Below are 26145 nucleotides of genomic sequence, written 5' to 3' on the forward strand. Positions count from 1 at the left end.
TAGTCAAACTGGGAAATTTTGATATAAGGTATGAATATTGTACATCGATCAGAAGTCATGTTTGCAAGAAAGATTTCTGAAAAGCCTAATGCAGGAGGTTGAGAGATGTTCATAGCATCCTTAGAAGGAGCTGATATCAGGTCTGAGGCTATTATTTGGGGGATACACATCCTAAAAGCATGTCTAATGATGGATGTGATTTAACTCAAATTGGTAAACCAACCATTAAATCACATGTAACTCAATTTGGTTTATATAACAATAAAAAAAAATCAATCAGGATTTACATTTGCCTGTATAATGAGACTTAGAAAACAAAAATAAGATAAGAATTTTGAATATACAAAATGTTTATAACATATATTGGGAGAAACTTGAGAAGTAGCATAATTAGAAATAACTTTATTTGTCAATTTGGTTGAGCTTGCCAAGACCATTACAATTAGCACAAACGATCTGAGGTGCATCTTTTCTAGCAGCATTAGCCCTCAATGCTTTTCCTGCCTTCCTCACGAAACCAGCTCCATCACACTCTGGACATCTGCCATTTCCATCCCCAATTCAACAAATTTCAACAATTTAATTCCCAAATTACAAAGAGAGAAAGAGTAGAAATCATTACGTGTCTTTGCGAGAGAAAAGGATTGGAAAGGCAGTTCCGATGAGAGCCACAGCAGCTGCACCTGCAATTAGATAATTATTGCTATCAGCTGATAAATCTCCGACAGCTCCCACTACTGTCAACGATCTCTTCTTCTTCTTCTTCTGGTTGTTGTTCCAACATGTCGGAACAGAAGAAACTCTAGAGCCTGATACTGGAACACCATTTCTCTTAGATAAGAGTAAATTTCCAGCGCATGAATTCTGCAGAGTAGCTAATGTTTCCATCCTTTTGAGACTCAAAAACAAGATTTTGATGCCATCTGCCTTTATCTTGATCTTTGGATAAGGCAACGTCAGACGTCTAGATTCCTTCTGTGAGTGGATAAGGTTGGTCCCATCACATCACATGAGTCCATAAAAATAAAGAAATCACTTATGCAAAATGCTTAAAGCTTGCATATTTTAGAGGACAGCTCAACATAGTAAATAAACTCGAGCTTTTAATTTCAAGCCATATGTTACTGAGCTAAAGGTAGAGTTTGAGAATCAACCACAACAAATTTCTGGTAATTGAGCTAATTAGGCCCGTTTGTTTGTTTCACCTGTTATTGCTGATGGTTTTAGCGGTTAAAGGCTGTTGTTTCGGATTTCTAACAATCAGTTTTTTTTTTTTTTTTGTCTTCTATTCAGAATTAAAAGATAAAAACCAGTTCCGAGAAAAACGAACAAACTGACACTTAATGTCATGTCTTCTTCTTGGCCAACCCTCCAAATACTGTTGAATCTGCCCGCCAAAAGTAAATGTGTAATTGCATTGGTGAAACTTGCTTATGCTGAACCAGTAATAGAGACTAGACTATTCATTTGAATTAAATGCCTTGATTTGCAGCCACAAAATACCAAGACATGATGGACCTTACAAGAGGATCAAACGTCTCCTCTCTTCTTTCTTATTCAGATAGGGGTCCTTTCTCAATTGAAAATATATCGTGTTCACTTGATTAGTGACCGATCAAGTGGATCCTATATCTAACAGTGATCGATTAAATCCATTTAGTGAGTCACACATAAAAGTAACGGTGCGATCCCAGCAGCAGCAGTACCTCATTTATTTATAACCCATAACTGCTATAAAAATAAGAATCAGAGAATGAAAAATAGCAATTTGCATATTTTATCTTCAACTGCCATCAATGTTCAACAAAAAGTCAAACCGCTACCATACTCTGCAGAATCATATCCAGAAAAATATCTCAATACATTCTTCTCATATGGAATGCTTTCACGGTTTCATGAGATATTCATTCTTCTCATATATCAATACATCATGACAAGTCAAAGTCTGCAATACATCATGACAAGTCAAAGTCTGCGGCTAAAGGTGGAATTTCTAGAGCAGTCAACCCATCATGTTGACAATTGACACCATGGTTCTAGAATACAAGAATTGTCAATTCAAAATATGGGTTTCTGAAATAATGCTCCTAAGATACAGGACCATCAATTTTACAATCATAGAGGCATTCATCACCAGCTATGTTAAAAATCATAGTTACAAGAAAATGATAAATAAGATACACCAACCCTTTTCATAATGCAGGATGAAGAATCATAGATCAACGGATAAGATCCAAATTTAACTTTATTTGTGAAGTGCAGAGCCCTAACATACGAAATTGTACAAACTTAACCCTAACGTTTCCAAGTAAGATTAATTTTAGCTCTGCGTTACTAAAAATGTAAAAATACTATTTTGACTGTTATTTAACTGTCGTATTGGACCTTCCAAACAACAATTACGTCTAAGATATTTAATGTGGCACTTACGCAGTCACAAAAAACTTGCTAAAATGCTAACAACTAAGTATGTCACATATAAGTTAATCACAATTTTTCTTGTCAATGTCTCTTAAATATTTATTGTATTACTAATATAATTGCAAATAACCAATAAAAAAATATATGAAACTGCTTCTGATTATCGACAAACTTGTTTGAAAACTGTAACATGACAGTTAAATAACAGTCAAACCAACTTTTTCAAATTTTCAGTACATAGGGCTAAAATTGATCTTGCTAGCTTGAAAACGTTATGATCAAATTTGCAACATTTCATATGTTGTAGCGAAATCCACACTTCTTAAAAAATGTTAGGGTCAAATTTGATCCTTACCTTATATCAATTATACAAAACAAGTCAAGGAATGACTAGGATGCAACACTAATAAATTTACATTCAGCACTTTTCAAAGAAAACATCAACTTTCGTCTCGATTGCTCTTCTAGTTTTGGTGAGAAGAGTTCGAAGCGTCCTGGCCGTTTTGATGATGAGAGTTCGAAGCGTCCCAACCGGTTTGGTAAGAAGAGTTTGAAGTGCCCTAACCATTTTGGTGAGAAGCGTTGGTGAGAAGAGTTCGAAGCATCCTAACCGAAGTTGGGAAGATAATTGATAGTAGACGTGTCTTGTTCCTAGTGGGGAGTCAAAGGGTCATGTTGCATTTATGGACTCGTGAAGGCATATCCCAGTTCCCTCTTAAATAGTAGACAAAAAGACGGTGCCTTGAATGAGTGTGATGATGGTTGTGACTAGAACTTTGCATAAATATCAGGTCATTTCTTATTTTGGAAATACTTTGCATAAAAAAAATATCTAGAACTTTGCCTTGTTCTCTTACGCCATCTAGGTTTTTTCGCCTAAGAGCTAGTGGTCAACTTCTTTTAGTGACTAAAGGATAATGCTTCCCCTACTTTGTGGCTTTATTTCAGTCCTTACCCCACCTTTTGAGTATTCTCCTATTTCTTTCATCTCTTATTTTGTTTGGGGATTGTTTTGTTGTTTTGCATTTGGTCTTGAGAATTTGCTTGAAGTATGTCTGAAGAGATTAGTCAGTCACAATCTGTCTTCAAGGGTGGTACCATCCGAGATTCTATGATAAAGGAATTTTCATCTTCCCAAAAGAGGAAGCGATCGAAAGTTAAGAAAATGGCTGAAGAAAACTCAGAGTTACCCTCTACTTCCAGAACTGCCCCTCAGGTTAAATGTCCCATAGAGCCAATGGTGAAAATGGAGCCTTTTGTGCCTCGACTAGTAGAAGGCGTTCAATAGAATTGGTCCTCAGGTGTTGATTAGTCTTCCAAAGGCTTACCGAGACACATAGTTCCATATACTAGGGGTTCTTCGAGAAGATGTGGCCACAAGGTTTATTAAAGAAGAAGGGTACCTCTAGGGTTAGGTTTGATGGTTTCAAACGTCCATTGGTGCCAAAGTTAAAGGCCATTGAGGATGCTTATAACATTATTATAGACCTGGATTTATGGGCGTTTGCGATATGTTACCGAATAGTGAGGTCGTTGAGGTTGTCGACGCCATCGCTCACAAAGAGAGCAGATGATCAAATGAGCCCGAATGAAATGATCATCTATGAATATCAGTTAGACTATCACCGTGACTTCCTCCGCAATCGTGAAATATAGGTCGAGGTTTTTCCCTTCCTTGGGGTTGATAGTGGGGGAAGGGAAGTCAATGGCTTAATGACTGCGAAAGCGTCCTTGCACTTTGTGTCCCATTTGAAGGGTGGTCCTTCTTGAGGAGCTTATAGAAAGGTATGGATTGTTGAGCAGAGAAAGTCATGAACCATCTTAGGGTGATAAGCTTCCCTCCTTGCAGGTTTTGGGGTGGTACTATGTCGAGTACTGCATTGACTTTATCTAGATTTGGCTCCATACCCTTTCCTAGGTTTGTAGGGTGGTCTTCTTCCCTCTTGCTGATAAGAATCATATCGTCCACATAAACTTGCATGGTCTTTCCGATGTATCTAATGAACATTTTGTTGATTAAGCGTTGATATATGGCTCCCACGTTCTTTTCGAACGACATGATAGTGTAACAGAATGTGGTTTCGTGAGTGACGAGGCTTGTTTTTTGGCATCTTTCGAGTTCATAGGGATTTTGTGACCAATTGTTTGGTCGACTAACTGGTCAATGTTGGACAACAGGAGCACGCTTTATTAAGATTTGTGAAATCTACACATATGGTACTTCCCATTGGTTTTCTTTACAAGCATTACATTAGAAAGCCATAGGGGTAGTGGACCAGCTTAATGAAATTTACAGCCTTTAACTTGTTTATCTCGGTATTGATGGCTTCTTGATTGTCTCAAGAGTGGAGATGGGGTCTTTATTCAGGTAATCAACGACATGGTTAGGTGAGACTCCAAGCATGTCACATTATCCATGCGAAGACATCAGTATGCTCCGTTAGAATGTTCTTAATATCATTGGCTAATGGTGAGTCAACTCCCAAACTAAAGTCTTCTAGAAGCTCTAAGGGTTGTAGGGTGTATCCCCTCAGGTTATTCAGTTTGCAAAATATATCGATGACCAACGAAGTCTGGGCAAGCTCAGTCGATGCCCAATGTTCTCCGCTCTAACCAGTTGCATGTTCCCTAATATGGTTAGATGCCCCATGGCGCTAGGAATGGTGAAGGTAGTAGCATTGATACTCGAGATCAGCGGTCAGCTTATAATGGTGTTGTATGTCAGGGGAATACCTACCACGATCCAATCGGCCTTTGTTTCCACCAACTTTTCCTCTTCTTCGAAGACGACTGACAGCAAGATCATCCCCAGTATTAGCACTCAATATCCAATAGGCCTACTAATGGGAAGGTCCCTTCCCGTAGCCTTTTCTTATTGGGCCCTATAGCGGTGGTCGTCCATGATATGAGGTTCATCAAGCTGTCAGTGTCTACCAGGATACGGTGTACATTAAAGTTGTTGATCGAGAGGGACACAATGAGGGCCTCGTTTTGAGGCATTCATAATTGGGGGGATAAACGGAGAAGGATTCCCCTGCCATGCCTTTCAACTTTTTCCTAGCGACTCACCTTTCGCTATGAGTCAGAGCTCCTTCTCTAATCACTTGGATCTCTCTCTAATATCTCTGGCGATTTGCGTCATCCCTCCAGTGTTAGGATCTTTCCTGCCTTTGCTCTCTTCTGGGGCCTATGCCTTGGAGCAACAGTTTCTCACACTCTTTGGAATAGCGCTTCCACTAATTTATGTTATGCCCGCTCCGCTTATGGATCTTACAGTACTTGTGTCTTCCTTGTGTTGTCCTTAGCGCTTGATCCAACATGGTCGGAGGGCGATAGGATCGCAATGGTTCGACCTGGTTATCTTATTTTGAGGGAATACGAGAGTTGTCCGAGTAATGGACTTCTCTGTCCAAGTTATGACGTGGCCCTTGGTCGTCCTGGTCGTCCATTCTTGATTCTTCTATGCGGTGATGATGGGGGATGGGACCATCATCTCTTTGACCGTGAAATTCTTTCTTGTTAGCCATTGGTTTGTCGTTCTTTTCCTTCCCACGTTTCTTCATGGTCTTGTTTGCGTCTCTTTCTTTGTAATTCGCGGGTCTCATGCTATCATCACAAAGGACGAAACTTTGACCGATGGCCATTAGCTCTTAGAAGGGTTGATGAGGGTTTGGATAACACATCTATCTAAGAAGCTCACAGGTTGTTCCTTTGGCTATGGCGTCTTATGGTTGCCTCTAAGTTCATTGACTTTACCTAGAATGACATGTGGTGAAAATGGGTTAAATATCCTAATAGGGCGCATGCATCATTCAAGTCTAACTTATCCCCTTGGCCTTTACTCCCACTATAAAACGAGCGACGAATAAGTCTTTTCAACAAGTCAAACGAGCTCACAAATTCAGACTCCAGACTCATGTACCACTTTTGGGTCATCCCCACCTGGAGTAGATGTTGATCATGCTCATGAAAATAGCTCAATGGTCATTTGGATCTGCAGCGCCCATATAGGTTGGCAGTTGGGGGTTTTCCAATTCTTGGAAAAGTTGGCTTCTATGATGTGTTGGACTAAGAGGGGTTATGTTGGATGTAACCTTTCCTCTGAAACCTGCCTAGTGCTCTTTGTCCAGTAACCGCGTGTCAGTGACGGCGTGCTCGTTTGACAGTGGTCCCTTCAAAAGAGGGATGTCGCCACCTTCAGTTGATCTGTCCGGTTCCGCATGAGCGAGCTCCTACATGAGAGAGTTTTTAGTTCGTAAGAGTTCCTATAGCTTTATGTTGTCTTCCTGCATTACTTTTTGAGTTTCCATCATCTGTCATGTGTCTTCAAGTGCCAGGTTTGTCAATCCCCTTCTGCTTGGCTTGCTTGCTAGATTCGATGACTTCTTTTACTAGATTCAACAAATAAATAAAATAAATTATAAATTCAATAAAATATAAATAAAATAAATATTTAACAAATTTAAAATTCAAACGTTTAAACTCCTAAATAACTCAAATTAGCAAGAAAGTAAAAAACACATACAAATAAATAGCTCGTCCTAATACTCCTCATTCCTCTCTCCTTTTTTATCCGCACTTAATAATATTAGCATAATAAAAATAGTAAGTATCCATGGAGGTATTTTCATTCTTGTCCCATATCCATTATATATATATTTTTTAAAACTCATTCTTGTTCCAAACCCTTTTATGCAAGATTCGGAAAATTCCATTAGAATCGTAAACTGGAGGTCTTAATTTCTAGCCATATATATACACAGCTAACTTTAGCTTAATTTCTAGCCATATATATACACAGCTAACTTTAGCCAGTGTTTGAGAAGCAACCGCAACAAAATTCTGGTAATGCAGCTAATTAATGTCATGTCTTCTTCTTCTTGCCCACCCCAAAAGATAATGAAGACAAATGTAATTGCAATTGTGAACCCCATTCAGCATATTAACCTTAGCTGTAAGAGCAAAGGATTCATGTAAGATGATGAATAAACTTGCTTATGGTGAACCAGTAAGGCAGTAATAGAGACTAGACCATCCATTTGAATTAAATGCCTTGATTTGCAGCCACAAAATACCAAGACATGATGGACCTCACAAGAGGATCAATCGTCTCCTCTCTTCTTTCTTATTCAGATACGGGTCTTTTTCTCAATTGAAAAGAAAGCTCATTCCTTTGTTTACACCAAGGGCTTCCATACCTCCATAGTAACACGTACAGATACACTGATTCTGTCAAGACTCAAGTGTCCAAATCATAAAAGTAACAGTCTAAATCGTCAGTGCAATCCTAGCAGCAGTACCTGATTCATTTCTAACCCATAACTGCTATAAAGAATAAGAATCAGATAATGAAAAATAGCAACTTGCATATTTTATCTACAACTCTGTGCCATGTCCAACAAAACCATACTCTGTGCTGAATCATATCCAGAAATATAGCTGACAAACTTACTAGTTTCTGAGTAAATTGTAATAATAGCATTCACAGCACATCCATATTTCACATAAGCCAAAAAGCTAAGACTATGAAGTGTAACCAAAAACGGAAGAGAACTAAAATAAATTGTGAACAAAGATGGGAAGTAATTTGTTCGGACATAATCAGAATACACGCCATTATAATTTGTTCACCCACTTAGATGTGCACCCTCACAGTTTCATGAGATCTTCATTCTTCTCATATCTCGATGCATCACTAAAAGTCAAGTCTACAGCTAAAGGTGGAATTTCTAGTGCAGTCAACCCATCATGTTGACAATTAACACCATGGTTCTAGAAAACGAAGAATTGTCAATTGAAAATATGGGCTTCTGAAATATTGCTTGTAAGACACAGAACCATCAATTTTACAAGCATGGCAGATGGGTTTCTGCGTCTAGTGGACAACAAGCATGAAAGGCGTTTATCACCAGCTTTGCTAAACAATCAGAGTTAAAAAAGATATACCAGCCCATTGCACATTGCAGGATCAAGAATCATATATCAGTTATGAATCAATTATACAAAGCACGTCAAGGGATGACTAGGATGCAGCCCTAATAAATTTACACTCAGTACTTTTCAAAGAAAACATCAGCTTTCAAGCTTTAATTGCCTATTTTCAGCTGCTAGAGGACCTGCATCATTATAACGCCGTAAAATGCTCTGCTTTTAAGTTATTGTCTCCATCAGATAAGGCTCTGAAAGATGTACACCCAAAACATCTACTTTCAGCTCATACTTTTCTCAGAAAACATATGCTTTCTTCTCAATTGCTCTTCTAGATTGAAATACTGTAAAGCTGAAGCAAAAGAAACTCATATTCTAGAGGCATCTGCATATTCATAGTCAGTTGCTTATTTCAAGCTAGAGGACATGCATCATGATGACAGTCTAAAACGCTAAACCAGGGTATGCAACAGAATTACTATCTCAATTGAGAAGGCTCTGGAAGATGCATATTCAAACTATCAAAGCTCAATTGATTGAATCCAACCAATTTGGTACCGTGTTTACTTGAAGAGACTTGTTATAAGGCAAAGAGTAATTATGCCATCCAACACAATCTTAGAACTCATCTCTATAAAGCTGATCAGCAGAATTGGGGAATTCCACACCAATATTGTCATTATTTCCATAATTTGAATCATATCCTTCATGACATTACATTACACATTTTGTCTGACTTAATAGATGACATCCAACATGTCAAAATAGCCGACTCTGGTCCCATTTTCACAATAAGTTTCTGTTCTCTAATGAATTATTGGATAGAAAAGACAATTGTTATAACCTATCACATGGTACAAAGGAACGTGGAGGGACATCAGCCCAGCAAATGAACCCATTAAACACTTAGAGACGTAATTCTGAAAAGTACGTCTCATACAAATTACATACCAGAATGGCAGAGCAACCGATAGCAATATCGCACAAACATAATAGTTTAGTATATTCCATAAAGAAAAAGTACATATGAACATATCAATACTACAAACAACAAAAATTCGAATAAATAAGGTAACATACATTGTCAAAAAAAAAAAATGTTAGTGAAACACCCAATTACAACAAAGATTTGTACCTCGGTAACTCAAAACGGCCCATTCTATCTTGCACGGCTTTCTTCTTCATTATTCTTCATCTTCCTCGTGAATGAAAATTGAAAACCAATATCCTATCAATTCAAAATTTCTCTCCTTGACGGAATAAAAACCTATGCAATACCTCTTGTCTTCCTTGATGGTTGTTATTTACAGTAAACCAAATGGTAGAGTACAGTGTACAGAAATTCTCTTCTCTAGTTTTCGTAGAATCGAACTGCAGCAATTAGATAAGCAATCTAAAGACATAAAATAAAAACAATCTAAGTCTTCACCACCGAGTGTCATGCATGACCCAATTAGAGCTATCCCTCCCTGAGGACCTATCAAGGATAGAAGTTGATCTACTTCTTCTTGTCAAACTAGATTCATCATTAACACGTCTGCGAATCCTTCCAAAAAATGAAAAGAAATTGCGAAATGCACGACTTAAACCCCCTCCGCGTCTTGATCTTCTTCCACTGGGTGCCCATGAAATCCTCCTAGGCGCCCCACTGGGAGTGTTGAATCCACCATCCACCTCAGTAAATACAACAGGAAGCTCCCTCTCTGCCGCTCTCATTCCACCGGAAAATCTCCCTACCGCAAAGCCACCACCAGGCAGTCTCCATATAGTTAAACCTACAGTTTCTTCACTTGCTTGGGGTGAATTTCTACCACTATTGCTTCCATTTCCATGAACATCTGTTGGTAGTTCATGGCGACATACTGGACAAGAATTGCGCAGAGTTAACCACGGAAGGATACATTCGGAATGATATATATGCTTACAAGGCATCTCGCGCGCCTCTGAGTCGAGCTCAAATGGCTCTTTACAAACTGCGCAGTGGGATTCCATACAAATATGATTAGAAAGGATTTTGACAACAGGCATAGACTCAATTGCTGCTTTTGAAGCTGGTGGTTGCTCGAATCGACCAACGCCGTTGATTTCCAATTGAGTCAACTGTTCAAGAAGCCGATCGAAACCCGACCCCATCAAGAACTCCGACATACTCGCCGGCAAAGGACGTAGGCCAGACCCAGCACCATCATCATAGTATAGCTCAAAATTTCCGGAAGCTCCATCATTCGGCCCACCGCCATCTGGAGGCCCACGGAGAACGATGACGGGGTTAAAAGGGGATCGATCTCCACTCCGTCGATTGCGGCGTAATCTTGGGGCGGCGATTGAATCGGTATGAGACGGGTACGTTTCGTCGACAGGGAAGCGATGTTGGATAGGAGAGCGAGGAGGAGTCCCAATTTCCTCGACAAAACCGCCACCACAATCAGGGCAGAGGATCGAATCTTGGGATGAAGGAATCCTAGCCGTAATGAAACGATTGCATCTGTAGCACCAAAAAGATGATCCAATAGCAGCCATGTGAAAGATTGTGAAACTGAAACACTCGGAGAAACCCTAGAAGTACCCCTTCACCAATCAAAAAGGGAAAGAATAGTAGGCCAGCTATGAGATCGAATTGAAATGGATAAAGAGCAAGGAATGAAGGAAATGAAATCAGTGAACAGAAAAGCTCTATAATTTGCAAGATGTAACAAGTGAAGGGGGCAATCGTGTGTGTGATTGAGAGAGAAAGAGAGAAAGAAAGAAAGAAAAAGTGTAATGGTGAAAAATAGAGGTGAAGTTGGTATGAAAATTGCAAGGGAAAGCGCGTCATTGATTTGTGGTTAAGCGTGCTACTTACGCCTGTAATTTCTTAATTCATTATAATTTTTCTACCAAAGTTGAATCCCTAATTTTTCTTATCCAATTAGGTTCTAGTACAAACTGAAATTATAGTTAATTTATATTTTTATAAAATTATCTATGTTTTTAATCTAATGGATGATCAAACACTTTGTAAGTGGTTATTGTAATTCAAACTTGATAATAGGTTAATGTTATTTGTTGGGTTTTGAATGAAGTTTGGGATGAACGTAAAAGGATCCGGATTTTACACGGCTGAAAGTTTAGTGTGGACAGAGATTCCTATAGAGGCGGTGTATGTGAAGCTTACTATTCTGATAGAATGTTAGTTCATGAATAGAAGTGAAGTCATACCCTAATTAGGATTGTAATTGGGACTATAAAAGGTAGGGCGCATAGAGCGTTCAGGTACATTTTATATATTTTATCTAGCCTATTTACTTATTTGTTCTTAAGAAAGATACTGATTTAGGTATCAGAGAGTCCCTCATCGGTCGTCGGTGCCTCCTTTGTTTTGCAATAAGCAATCGAATCTCGACGAAGGATCATACATCTAGCCATAAGAAATCTACCATAATTATCATTAGTGTAGTGAGAGTGGAGTTGAGAAATACCCATGATTCCTCAAATCCTGAAATCGTGATGACCGGTAGTGGATTTGGCAAAAAAAAAAGGTCACCGACGAGACCCTCGACAATGAAGTACCAGTTGCCACGCTCATAGAGTCTATCGAAAAATTTCTACAAAAGGTTGTTTTTGCCATGAGTGCAAAAAATGTGATCACTTTCTCCATGGTTCTCACCAAAATAGTCTCCAAGTTAGGGAGAACAACAAACCTCCCCAAATACATATAAGTATGATGGTCGGACTAACCGTTAGTAACCCGTTCCAAACCCCATTTGAGAGTGGCATGATTGGAATTGGGTTGAAACTTAAAAATTTATTCATGGGTACATATGGAGGCGTATCAAAATGTATGGGTGGAGAACATATTACTATGTAAGCAATAGATTCATCGATCCTCACTCTGATTTAGTGTTGAGAAGAGATATGAATACATTGATCCTCACTCTGATTTAGTGTTGAGAAGACAAATGAATACATCGACTCGTGCAATGTCTGAAGCCACCATTACAAACACGAGACCTACAGTCTAGTAGCATACATCTTTGGGATGTCCACAACATATAAGGAGTCAGTTTCCAGGTCTACATCCCATGGGCTCCTACATGTATGCTATATATGTCGCATATCTCACTACGCCAAAACCCTCTTCAGACGACGATTAAAAACCGTCGTCCCGCATGATATAAATCTGTCACATGGCTCGCTGCCATCTAATAAGGCATCAGATGACGGTCGAGTTCTGTCATCTTTCGCAGCGACAGACGACACGCGCTTCCTGTCATATTTTCCATGTTACAACGACGTTAGACTTAGTTGAAACCGTAGTATTGGCTGATTTCTAATGACCTATTTTTTATATATACTGTCATTGTAGTATGTCAAACCATAGACCTTTTACTTGTCATACGATATTTTTTATTATTGTTTGTGTCATTGTAGATAAGTTACGACGATAGTTTTCCTCTTTGTTACTGTCGTTTGAAGGTGTTTCAGATGACGTTGTCTTTAAATTTTTTGTCTTGTGCGTGGATTTCACATGACATTTCCAGGCTGCTTGGGTCCGAAAATTAACAAAGTTAACATCATGTACTTTCGTTTCATGCATAGCCATGGCGGAAGGTTATAAACAACCATTATGACTGGCCAACACGAGTAGGTGCTGCTAAGATTTCCAAATGGGTTAAAACCATCTGAAGATAGTCATATCCTAAGGTTCCTAGGTTCGCTACCAAAATCTGGCCACTTAGTGTCAATCATTTGCCAAGTTGGGGAATCATCTGGATGTCTCATCAATCCATCCTTTTTCCTACCAGTCGAGTGCCAAGTAAGTTCCTTAGGGTAACTGTGGACTTAAACATTCTTCTAAACCTTGGGATTGGTGGAAAATACCATAAATTCTTAGCTGCTACCCCTACCTTCTCTGTATTATCCCTAGCTAGTTTCCACCTAGAGACATTACATGATGGACATCGTGTAGCACCCTCATTAACATCTCTATACAAAATGCAGTCATTAGGACATACATCAATCTTCTCATATTTCATCCCTAAAGCATGAAGAGTTTTTTTGCCTCATTAGCATACATTGGCATTTCATTCCCATCAGGAAGAATGGTGTGAAACAACAATAAAATGTCAGTATAACAAGACTCGGTCAGACCATGTTTAGCTTTCAGATTAAAGGTTTGTAGTAAACCATTCATCTTGGTGGATTTAGTACAACTAGGATACAAAGGCTTGTCTCCATCATGAACGAAATGCATAAATTCATCTGACTCTACTGAGCACCCATCTTCTTCTAAATCTCTCCCTAAGTCATGGTTCATTTCAACTATTTCAGAACTCTCACTTATATGATTTGAGTCTGCGATAGAACTGTCACGACCCAACCCAGGCCATGACCGGCGCATAAATTAAATTAACCTTAATCTATGCTAGCCTCAATTCTGAACTAATAGAAATTCCAAAATTTACTAGCAAAATATCAAACTCGTCTCTATTACATCAATAAACCTTAAAAGAATCAAATGTGCAAGTCTAAACCTCAATAATCAAAATTCTCTAACGGACAAAATAAAGCTAAATTCTTAAGCAGTCTCCTTCAACAACAATCCAAGGGTTACCTCACGAACAAGGACCTTAATCTGAAAAAAGAAAGATTCAACGTGGTATGAGATTTTCGTCTATGTGAGCGAAAACCTCAGTGAGCAGTAGCTATAGCACACAACAGAAAAGGAACATGCAGGCAGGCTGATACTCTTAAAACATGATAATTATAATTCAAAATATAGTATTTCAAAGTCAGTTAAACTAAAGGGTCGATATAAGATAATCAATTCAAATACTGGTAATCAATTGTCAAACAAATACTGAAGCCTTTCAAAATATCAAATATTAGAATAATCAGAAAATAAGACAAAAGCTTTAAAACACATGGTACAGTGTAACAGAGTGGTTATACTGCACACCACCAGGGCCAGATAAATGGTAAGCGCGCTACCAATAACAGATACAGATAACAGATAATTGTCTTCACCGATCTTATGCATGATTCTAATGTTGACACAACTAACGATAAAACTGACAACTGGCATCATGACTCGAAGACAAATGCAAAGTCCTAATGTTATGAAGATCGGTGAGAGGCCACATAACAGATACAGATATACTGAGCACTTGTACCAGTTTGAAAAACATATAATATACATATATAAATCAGAAAATCATAACTGATTGAATCAGATTTCTAAAATAAAAGTAATAACGGCGATAAATCGCGTATCAGAAAGTACAGATCATATCAAATCAAATTTTAATAACTTCTTTGTAACTGGTAATAAAACAAATAAAATATGAAGGGCCTGTTCCCAGAATATACGCTCCAATACTAAGGATATTTAGTAAACAGAATGTTCAAAATCTACGCTTTTATAGACAGAAACATATAATCAAATGTTAATTTTTGATAAACAGTTTAAAGTCTGATATTTCAATCAAACAGTGTCGTGTACTATAATTACCACTCACCTGATATCCAGCCGAATGATAAACCTAAGAATCCTGGCAGCTCATCACTCAATCGACCGAAGGAATAGTATCTCCTATAAATTCTAGCAGGAAAAACATCACCGAATTAATCTAAGGCTAGGATTAGAATTAAATCGGTAGGAGGTTCTGAATTCTTTTGGGGAAAAATGAAAATCAACAAAATGTAAAAGGTATAAACAAGAGTTTAACCTAACAATTTTCAATTATGTTAAAAAAAAAACTCAATTAAGATAACCTGATAAATTTAAAGTTTATGTTCCATCAAAAGCATTAATATGCATAGTTAGATATTAAACACATCAAACAACCCAATTAAAGAAATATATTAATGTTTTAAACGAAACTAAAATTTCAAACCATACTTATTCGACCCAAAAGAGCAGTTTGGAAATAATGGTGCAATAAAACCATTTTAATTAGGATCTTTAATTTAAATAAATTTTGACACAGAACAAAAGAGAAAAAAGGATAATGGGTTGAAAGAGGGTTGACACAAAAACTACAAATCTTACTCCTACATAATAAAAAAAATAATATGTTTAATACCAGGACCAAATGGGTTGAATTTATAGATTTCAGATTTGTATAAAATAGAAAAAGAACTCACTCTCTATACATGGAACTTATTCTCTGCGCCAAAAAAAATGAAATAATATATATAAAAAAGAAACTAAAATCAAACTTATTGATCAATTGAAAGACTAAGGTCCAATCTACAAACAATCAACCCAAGGAAAAACCAGGTTGTCAGTGGCACATGAAGAACTTCAGAGTGTGAAAGAAAAAAAAAAGAGGCGGAAGTTTATTGGCTATTTTCTTTGATACCCATAAAAAAAATGAGAACAGTAAATAGGGTTTAAGATGGTGGTGGTCTCTATTTAGGAGGAAAAATGAGAAAGCCTTTGAACACAATAATAACTTGAAATAAATAAAAGATATTCTTTATAACATAAATTTATTCTTCTAAATAACGCAAATTTTGTTATATAAAAAAATACTTTAATTAAGTAAAAATAAAATAGATATATTATCTAGGTTAGGGTCATTACAAGAACACTCATCGTGCCATACCCAAGTTGTATATGTTTTCATAATTCCATTACAGATTAAATGATCCTTAATAAAGTCAATACTACCACCTCTAAGGTTACAACATTTGACACAAGGACAGAAAATATAGTTTGGGTTTGTAGCATTATCAGTTGCAAACTTCAGAAACTCTTGTAAGCCTTCTAAACTGTAGTAATCTCCTATTAGCCAGCATCCATGATTTATCCATCTTGAACAAACATAATCTATAATCAGTTTTATTCTAACTAATAGCAATAAACACATACATTGACAAACAACAAACAACAAAGAAACCCAATATGTATATGTAAATGTATCTGCAAGACTATAAACCCAGAATCAAAAGTACATGAAAGAATCATCCAAAGTAAACCCAGCATCAAAAGCACATGAAAGAATCATCCAATTAGAACAGCATTGCCAAAAAACCAGATAAACATAAAAAAATAAACAGATATACTAAAACCACATAAAACCCTTATTTCAGAATGTAAATACCTAATTTTAAGCAAACAAACTTTGAATTATTCAAAGAATATGCAGTAGATTAAGTCAAAACTAACATGCAGATAGTATAATAATTTCAAGAACAATCGTCATGAACATAGCGTAATGTCTTAAATAAACCCTAAAAAGAACCTTACCGAGATGAAGAATTAACGAGTTAGAAGACGATTCACCCGATTGAGAGAGATAAACCAAGCAGGAGAAGATGAATTGTGTTTAGGGCTTTTACAAAGGTGGAGATCAAAGGAGAAGATGAGTTCGAAAGACTGGGTTTAGGCTAAATTGGCCTTATATACCCCGTTCTTTTTTAAGCGCGCAAAATAAAAGTTAGAGTTTTTGCTCCCCCGCTTTTCTAATATTTGGTTGCCGCTTTTTTTTATTTTCCTATAACAATGACAATCATTTATTCGAAGTGTCGTTTGATGGTTGAGTGACTTTTCCATAAAAACCGCATTCTTTTGGGATGACAACATACTGTAATCGTAACGTCATATGAGAATCGAGCGCATTTTTTATTTCGCCTTCAGATGACATAGAATTAAAATACTATCACGAAAAATATTCAGACGACATGAAAACAAATGTCGGTCATGTATCTTGTGTCATGTGAAAGGGAGAATGGCATAGTGTTTGATGAGTCCTCTAGTAGGTAACTTTCCACCTGGTTATAACCTTCAATTTTCACTGTTTTTTCCTATATAAGATACCAAATAGGGCTATTTTAGGGATCGGCCACATCTTAAAGAACCACCGCTCAAACTAGTGTAGTAAATTTAAATCCTAACACTCAGAGTGAAGGGCTCGATAAGGCAGTAGCATCGACTTTAGAAAGATACGAAGTCGATATGGGTTAACAATTATTGAAGAATCAAGATTCTCACTTCGCTCCATATATACTCAAATGGCCAAGGGACATGAAGTTCAATCAATCGAGCTTGCCAAAGTATAGAAGGGGTATGGATCTCACCATTCATGTGAGGAATTATAAGGACATAATGGTTGGACGTGGATCTAATGATGCATTATTATGCTGAATCTTTTCAACCACTTTGATTGGACCCACATCATGCGGGTTTCAAGCCTTAGATGTAGGATTGATACACATCTTGGGGCAGCTGAAGAACGAGTTATGTGCAAAACTTATGGCATACATCCCATTTGCCATCGCTTGTCCGGCGTTGTATAACCTCCACTAGAAACTAAGTGAATCTTTAAGGGATTGTGTGGAAAAGTTCAACAAAACATGTTTGAACATAAGGAAAGTAGATTTTGTGATAGTGTAAGTACAGATATTTCAAACCTCAATGATGTGGTATTATTAATCTTGAGTTGCAGGTTTGATCTAGAAATTTTTTGTCTCGAAATGTTGAAGTTAAAGTTTTTAAGAAAATGAGAAAAGTCAAAGTAAGAAATTTCTTTTAAGAGACAATCAACCTTAGTTTTTTACACACTAAGGTCAAGCGAACTTTCACTAAAATCCAAAATATACACCACTGACGCATGCACGACATGTGACACATCATCAAACACTTTTGTATGCCAAGCCTCATCGGCCTTAAATTTTAAGATTTTAGAGCCGAACAACTCTGATAGTTAGACATGACCATTCCTTAGACCATACTTTCAAATATTGTAAGGTCACGTCTCTAATTTCCCTATATAAATCATTCGACGCATCGGATTTAGCAGGGTGAACCTTTGATTACACAACTTTTGAGGTTTACAAGAGATCATTGAGAGATTTTCTCACATGTTCTTGACTTTTCTAGAGAAAGAAAGTGATAAATCCATAGCTTTATAACTTGCATTAGTCACAAGTACACCATAAATAAGTTATAAAGTTACTCCAACTTACAAATAGACTTGTTTTGTTTTAGTATCGTCTCATGTGGGTGGAGCTTGATTTTAGAAAGATCACCTAATCAAACTTTTAGTATATTGGAGTAACTTTATTTAAGGAGTGAAGATCATAGAATCAAACTCTAATGCTCTAGAGGCACGCTACAAATATAACAAACTCAAAAGCCTAAATATCGTATCCTATTTTGCGTTATTTTGCTGATTTTTTTAGGTTGTGCTCAATTTTGTGAACGTTTTTGTTTTCTAGGAATAGAGGTCGATCGGTCTTGTTGTGGCTACGAACAGAGCTAGTCGTCTTTAATTTTATGAAAAAACATGCCCGAATCTCCTCATTTAGGGCCCTATCATCCTTGTCGGGTACATTTTGAGGTCAGTCGCCCTTAAATGCAATGATCTATGTTGTTACTTTTTTCATTTTTCTGTTTTAAATGGTTAAAATAAAATTGGTCTAATTTAATCCTTGGATGAAGAGTGGATTAGTGTTATTGTGGTAGTTTAGACTTTAAATCTTGTGGATCTAATGTGTTTTTCCCTCAAAGTGACGTTTTGGTTGACTTACATATGTAAATGTATTTTGTCTTAGTTTGTATTTGTCATTTATCATTAAACAAAATTTGGTATTCTTAATTTTTATGGGGCAAAGAAGGTAAATGAGGCTTTTATTTTCGCTTTTAAGAATGTATTAAAAATGTCTATAAATCAAGTCTTTTATTCTGTTTCTTGTGAAAGAGGTATGTGTATTTCATTTGTAAAACTGTCCAAGTCTTTAAAAATAAAGTCTTGATTTTGAGTTTGTCGCAACAAAAAAAATAACGTTTGGTAGCAAAAAGACACTTAGATCCATTTTTTGGAACATTCGGAACTCATGGCCGATCAGTCTTATCTGGGATGAAAAATGTTTGATCGGTCTTAAGACGTAGAATGGATTTTTTTTCTTTTTTTTTAATGTAAATTTTAGGGATAAGTACAAAAAAAAATGTCTGTGGTATACGCGTTTTGCGAACTCGAACCTGTGGTATTTTTTTTTTTTTGCAAACAGAGGCTAAATTGACTAACGGTGTTAAAATTCAAAGAGAAAAGAGTTAATTTGGTCCTTATATTTATTTATTTTATAAAGTAACCCCCCTAATTATCTAATTATCACAAATAAACCCCAAAATCAAAAATAAAAATAAAAAATACATTCTTCTTCTTCTTCTTCTTCCATTAATTTCTTCTTCTTCTTCCTCCTCTCTCTCTTCTCTTCTCTTCTCCTTCCTCTCTTTCTTCTATTTTTTTAAGTTCCGAAATTTGGAAATTCCAGATTTCTAGAAATTTCCAGAAATTTGGAATTTCCAGATTTCCGATTTGGGAAATCTCAGATATCCGATTTCGGAAATCTGGAAATTCCAGATTTTCGATTTGGGAAATCTGAAATTTTCAGATTTCCGATTTCGGAAATCTGGAATCGAAAAAAAAAAGAAAAAATAGAAGAGATAGAGGAAGAAGAAGAAGAAGAAGAAGAAGAAGAAGAACCATGGAAGAAGGAAGAGAGAGAGAGAGAGAGAAATATGTTATTCTCCTTATTAATGGAAGAAGAAGAAGAAAAGAAGAAGAAATTAATGGAAGAAGAAGAAGAAGAAGAACCATGGAAGAAGGAGAGAGAGAAAAATATTTTATTCTCCTTATTAATGGAAGAAGAAGAAATTAATGGAAGAAGAAGAAGAAGGTATTTTTTATTTTTATTTTTGATTTTGGGGTTTATTTGTGATAATTAGATAATTAGGGGGGTTAATTTATAAAATAAATAAATATAAGGACCAAATTAACTCTTTTTTCTTTGAATTTTAACACCGTTAGTCAATTTAACCTCTGTTTGCTAACGGTTTGTAACACAGACATCTGTTTGCAAAAAAAAAAAATACCACATGTTCGAGTTTTCAAAACGCGTATACCACAGACATTTTTTTTTTGTACTTATCCCTAAATTTTAGTCAAGTTTATTTTTTTTATTCTTGTAAGTTTATTTTAAGCTTTATATATATATATTATATATGTGTGTGTGTTTTAGGGTTAAATGAGCAAAATTTTCATAAGATAAATAAAATACAAAAAGAGTTTTTTCCAAAGTTTAAGAATTAATTGGTTCTAGTTATTTCATAAATAATAATTGGTTGTAATGGTATAATGTGATTAATTTTTAATTTATTCAATGATTATTTTGACCAAAATAATTGATGAATAAAATTGATAAGTGATTAGATTTTTTTTATAATAATTAATTATTTATTAAAACTCCGCCTGTGAGGGTTACTTAGTGGCCTTTACAGCCGGTCCCAAGCCCGGACAAAGGAGGAGGGTTGCGGTAGGTTTGTGGCGGCCAGCATAAAACTTAGCCACATCTTATGACATGAACCATGATATAAATATCGTTGGGGCGTTCCCTACTCAGCGACGCGCTGCACTTCCTAGACCCGGGTGTAGTGATAAATGTGCAAGGGTTGCTAGGTCATCGCCCCGAAGCGGCGCGCCATCCCAGGACCCGAGGGTGGTGTCAAATATGCAAGGGTTGCGGGTAAATAAGCAAGTCCACGGTAATGGTAGGGGTAGGGGTAGGGGTAAGGGTAGTAGGTTACGCTTTGGGACATGGAACATAAGTTCTTTGACAAGAAGATTAGCTGAAATTGTAGATGTTATGAAGAAGAGGAGAATAAATATAATGTGCCTACAAGAAACCAAGTGGGTTGGAGCCAAGGCTAGAGAGATAGCTCCTTGGGGTTATAAGCTTTGGTACTCAGGAAAGGATAAGGGTAGAAATGGAGTAGGTATTCTTATTGATAGGGAGTATATTGATGATGTAATAGCGGTGTCTAGGAAGAGCGGTAGAATTATGAGTGTTAAGCTAGTGATAGGGGATGAGGTTGTGAATGCCATTAGTGCATATGCGTCACAAATAGGATTAGATGTCTCTATAAGACAAGCTTTTTTTGGAGGACTTAGAGGAAGTGGTGCAACAGGTTCCTATGGATGAAAAAATGGTACTGGGGGTGATCTTAATGGACACGTGGGTTCTAGGCGATATGGGTTTGAGAGTGTTCATGGAGGGTATGGTTTTGGAGATAAGAATGAAGCAGGAAATGATATTTTGGAATTCGCATCAGCCTATGACTTGAGTATCATGAACACATGGTTTATGAAGAGAACATCCCACTTAGTGACTTATCGGAGTGGCGGTAATGCGAGCCAAATTGACTTCTTCTTAGTAAAGAGTGCTTGGAGAAAGAGTTATATTGATTGTAAGGTGATCCCTGGTGAGCGTACGACAACCCAACATAGAGTAGTGGTGCTTGATTTTCGAAGTAGGAAATGTATAAGAAAACAAACACCACAAGTAGAGACTAAGATTAAGTGGTGGAAATTGCAAGGGGAGAATCAACAAAAATTTGTGGATGAGATGACCAAAAAAGATATTTGGACTTGTAATATGGATTTAGATATAGATTCGATATGGACTAAGATGGAGCATAGTATAATGGAAGTAGCGAAGGAAGTTCTAGGGGAATCTAAAGGTAGCATGCCACCGGGTAAGGACACATCTTGGTGGACAGAAGAAGTACAACAAGCAGTAAAGAGTAAGCGAGAATCCTATAAAATATTGGGGAAATGTAGGAGTGACGAGAACTACGAAAAATACAAAGAGGTTAAAAGGGAAGTAAAGAAGGTCATACGAGATGCTAGAGCAAAGGTGAATCGGGATCTGTATACAAGATTGGATACGAAAGAAGGGGAAAGAGACATATATAGAATTTCTCGGATGAGAGATAGGAAGATGCGAGATCTCGGAAAAGTTAAATGTGTGAAGGATGTGGACCAGAAAGTCCTAGTTGGTGTTGAGCGATTTCCGCAAGTGCACGGTATACGCTTGTAGTAATAAAAGATATCGAACCCACAGGGAACGCTTTTTAACTAAAACTTTATTTAATTCAGTTTTATTCACGTGTTTAGGTTTAACAAAAGAAATACGTTTAGTTGATGGAATTGGTTTTGGTAAATTAGGATTAGATAGAAGTATTATATCGAGTTTAGATAACAGTTCCGTATTGAGATTTTGATTACAGGACAGATACTACCGTAATTGGAATAAATAGAAGGTATAAAACTTATTTTCATAAAGCAAAGAAAGCAACTTTAACTTTGTAAAGATTATGGACATGTAACAATATAAGGATTTATTCAATTAAATGGCTTCGAACCGTAGAAATCTCTCTGGATCGGAGCAGATTTCTACCTTAATCAAACTAGTACTTGATGTCTGATAAGCCGCGATCAGTGATCATGTCATCCATAAAAACTAAATCTGTCAAGTGTTCAACAAAGTTCTTATATGAATAAGATGGAATAGAACGTTTTAATAAAAACACCAATTTATCATTTTGAAAATCATTTTGTCAGAATAATATCAAAATAACAACAATAAGAATGTATTGAATAAATAAGTATATCATTAATGAAATGTGAATTTTCACAAGTTAACAGAGAAGTAGAAACTTGGATAGCATTGTAACGAAAACTTTGAGATCCGGGTTGTCAATCTTTCCCTCAAACTTCGTAGGTGCGTCAAACCTCATGCGCTTCAGCCGTCAATTCTTCTCGCTGGATCTTCGGAATAGAGACTGGTCAGTCCACTACCAGAATGAAAACTTGTCTCTGATCAACCTTAGAAACTAAACTAATACTGTGTTTATAACTAATCTAATAACAACTTGTGTATAGCAAGTTTGTTTACACAGAAATGAAATCTAACTTTCTGATTCTTTTCTGAATCAGAAACTCAACATAATAACTTTCTTCTCTAATTTCTCTAACTTTTCCAACCTTCTGATTTCTGAAATGGATCACTTATTTATAGTTGTTGAAGGGTTGTAAATGATGGGCCGTGTCCGTTGGTGAAGGGTCGCTTTTATCCAAACGAACAGTCGCGTTTCTCGGATTAAAACATGTGAATTATATGCAGAATACTTCACTGTCGCGACTGAGATTCTGAAAATCTCAGTCGCAACAGGGGGTACAGGGGCGAGTTGAAGATTTTGTTCTTCTTCCGTGATGCCTTTCGTAAGTCGCGACTGAGATTATGAAAATCTCAGTCGCGACAGAGAGTTATCTCCCTGTCTCTCGACTGCTTCTCATCCTCCTTGAGCGTTCTTCTGGCTGTTATGCGTTCTCGGTACGTTTTTTAGGTTTTTCCTCCATTTTAGCTCCGTTTTAGCTCCATTTTCGCTCCTATTTGGATTTAACCAAATAATTAAGTACCTTGCATCAAAGAAGTAAATAAAGACGTAAAAGTATTCCAAATGAATATATTTAGCACGAATTCAATGTAAATTTAATGTATTTATGTATGATATTTTAGGTATATTTTGGGCTTAACAAACTCCCACACTTAAGCTTTTGCTAGTCCCGAGCAAAATTTCACTGAATTTATTCTTTAATCAATCTCTTTATAAATAGAACATATATCCATACATTCCTCTTTGAATTAGTTAAACCGAAAGATAAACTTTTCATGGTAAATTTATACGCAAAGTATCAAACTAGCTAGTGTAAAAGAAATATATTATTCGTCTTGTATCTCTATTTTTATATTGAAGTATTCGGGACGGTGTAAGCACGCATGTTTTTGAATCTTTCGTCTCAAGGCATTTCTAAGCACAAAATTTCCTTTCCCAAACCTAAACTATTACAAATATAGATTTATTAAGGACTTTAGGTTTAATATATTTGCTTAGTCACGCCCGTGATAAGGGTGGTCTCGTCCGTGACTTTATATGAATTAATTTGCTTTTGTGTTCGTTTAAGAGGTACCGACCATGCCATGGGTGGACGCAATCGTTACTTAAAACTTTAAACACGTTTAATTTTGCTTTAATTTTTTAACGTTCCTTTCATACCTCGACCGTGATAAGGGTGGTCGCAATCGTGGCCAAAAGTAAACGGTACTTAATGTTCTTCCCTTTCATACCTCGATTGTGATAAGGGTGGTCGCAATCGTGGCCAAAAGTTAAGAATACGACTACTTGATTTAATTAACATGAAAATAAAATTGGGAAAGAAAAATAGCACATTCATCCTATATGGCCAAAACTTCAATTGGTTTTTAATGTAAGACGAAAAATAATATCGAGCTAAAAAGCTAAAGTTGTTAGTTCGATTTATGCATATAAACCTAATTGAAAATTGAAAATAAGATTTATATTTATCATGAATTCATGATATAAAGTAGAGATTTGAAACTAAAGAAATTTTACTTATATACATTTACTCGAGACGTTTTTGATAAAATCGTATCGGAGATTTGTAAAAAATATTTGTAAAAATATAGCCCGTATAGAAATATTATTTCTAACAATAATGATAACCTTAAAATATGCTTAACATTAATTTGAAAGTAGAATTTATTTGAAACATATGAAATATATACCTTAACAAAAATTATATGTTTATGAAAGATTGCCATTATTTTTGAAAAGTGTTGCACTTTTTAAAAAAAATGTTGCATTATATACTTTACTTAAACTTGAATAAATAAGTATATCAAAAAAATGTTGCATTTCTGTTTTGAAAATGTTGCATTATATACTTTACTTAAACTTGAATAACAAAATGCATTTACTTAAATAAATAGCATTCATTCTCATTCGTGGCATTCATTCGTACTTAAAATTAAAATGAATATGAAATATATCCTCCCACACTTAATTTGGACCATGTCCTCATTGGTGCAAAAAGCGATAAAACACGAAAAATAGTACGAAATAAACCATACGAATTAGAATTAAAAATAATAGTACGATAACATTCAAACATAATAATAAAGAGAATTGTACCAAACATAATTTAAAAATATTGTACCAAATTTAACGAGACATAATAATAATAACGAAAATGAGTTAAAGAGAGGAAGGATAAAACCTATCAAGGTGAACTCGGTGGAGAAGGCGTAGTCTCAACTCCTTGGCGTCGGAAGAAAGATAGCAACCGGCGACGAGTAGATTTGTGCTCACGTCTCAACGTAGTGATATTTGCATCCACCGTGTTTATCCTCGAACTCATTTCGGTATTGGTGGCAATGACGTCATCTAACCGTAAATTCATGTGACGGTTATGCTCGTTCATTTGTTGCAAAACACGTTGCCATCCAACCTGTTCTTCTTCATTCGGTTCCACATTAGCTTGCTCGTGGGCATGAACATCAACATTCTCCTCCTCCTCCTCTTCTTCATCAAATTCCTCTTCATCTTCCTCATCATCATCTTGGGCACCTAAACCTTGAGAACCCGAGGCTTCACTACCCATGGTAGCAAAAACACGTCTTGTGCGATCCGCATAAGATATAAAGGCGGGGGGTCCCATTTTCTTCAATAAATTGGCCCTTTGAAGTGCCGTGAGATCCAAGAAAGGTAAACCAACATGAGGCATATTTTGATAATCCGCTAATTCACCCCGAGCACCCAAAACAATGCCGGTAATTAAATTACCCATTGGCACTTGCTTATTGCGGGACTTTGAAGCTCGAACTAAATTAGTAAATATCATCTCAATACTATCAATGGTCAAACCCTTAAAAATAGCATCTAACACAACCAAATCATGAACTTGCACTTTTGAACTTTCAACCGGACCAAATAAGGAAAATGATAAAAACTTGTGAAAGAAAAAGATACAATCGTCCTTAAGTAGCTTACTAGATGTATTCTTTGGATTAAAAACATCTAAACCGGTTAAAGATTGCCAAACTGAGTTTGAATTAAAAGGCTTTGGTTTGGAATAAAAATTCCGAGTAGGAAAACCAAACCAACGGTTC

General features: G+C 36.4%; 2 protein-coding genes across 2 annotated transcripts; both read right to left on the reverse strand.

Annotated features, from left to right (window-relative positions):
- Positions 1-301: 301 nt before the first annotated feature.
- LOC136205188 (uncharacterized) lies at positions 302-980 on the reverse strand. Its single transcript, XM_065995683.1, has 2 exons — positions 623-980; positions 302-541 (listed from the first exon to the last, which is right to left on the reverse strand). The coding sequence occupies exons 1-2, from the start codon at positions 886-888 to the stop codon at positions 403-405; spliced, it is 405 nt and encodes a 134-aa protein (XP_065851755.1). The 5' UTR covers positions 889-980; the 3' UTR covers positions 302-402.
- An 8348-nt stretch (positions 981-9328) lies between these two features.
- Positions 9329-11138, reverse strand: LOC136206053 (E3 ubiquitin-protein ligase RDUF2-like). The gene has a single exon (XM_065996964.1). The coding sequence runs from the start codon at positions 10867-10869 to the stop codon at positions 9775-9777; it is 1095 nt and encodes a 364-aa protein (XP_065853036.1). The 5' UTR covers positions 10870-11138; the 3' UTR covers positions 9329-9774.
- Positions 11139-26145: the final 15007 nt, after the last annotated feature.

Source organism: Euphorbia lathyris, chromosome 9 (assembly GCF_963576675.1).
Source record: "Euphorbia lathyris chromosome 9, ddEupLath1.1, whole genome shotgun sequence".
NCBI classification, from domain to species: domain Eukaryota; kingdom Viridiplantae; phylum Streptophyta; class Magnoliopsida; order Malpighiales; family Euphorbiaceae; genus Euphorbia; species Euphorbia lathyris.

Excerpts from the sequence above, each read along its gene's own strand:
- LOC136205188 (XM_065995683.1), bottom strand. The coding sequence starts at position 888 with ATGGAAACATTAGCTACTCTGCAGAATTCATGCGCTGGAAATTTACTC. Across the intron at positions 542-622 it reads CTTTTCTCTCGCAAAGACAC|ATGTCCAGAGTGTGATGGAG; the intron begins GTAATGATTTCT and ends TGGAAATGGCAG.
- LOC136206053 (XM_065996964.1), bottom strand. The coding sequence starts at position 10,869 with ATGGCTGCTATTGGATCATCTTTTTGGTGCTACAGATGCAATCGTTTC.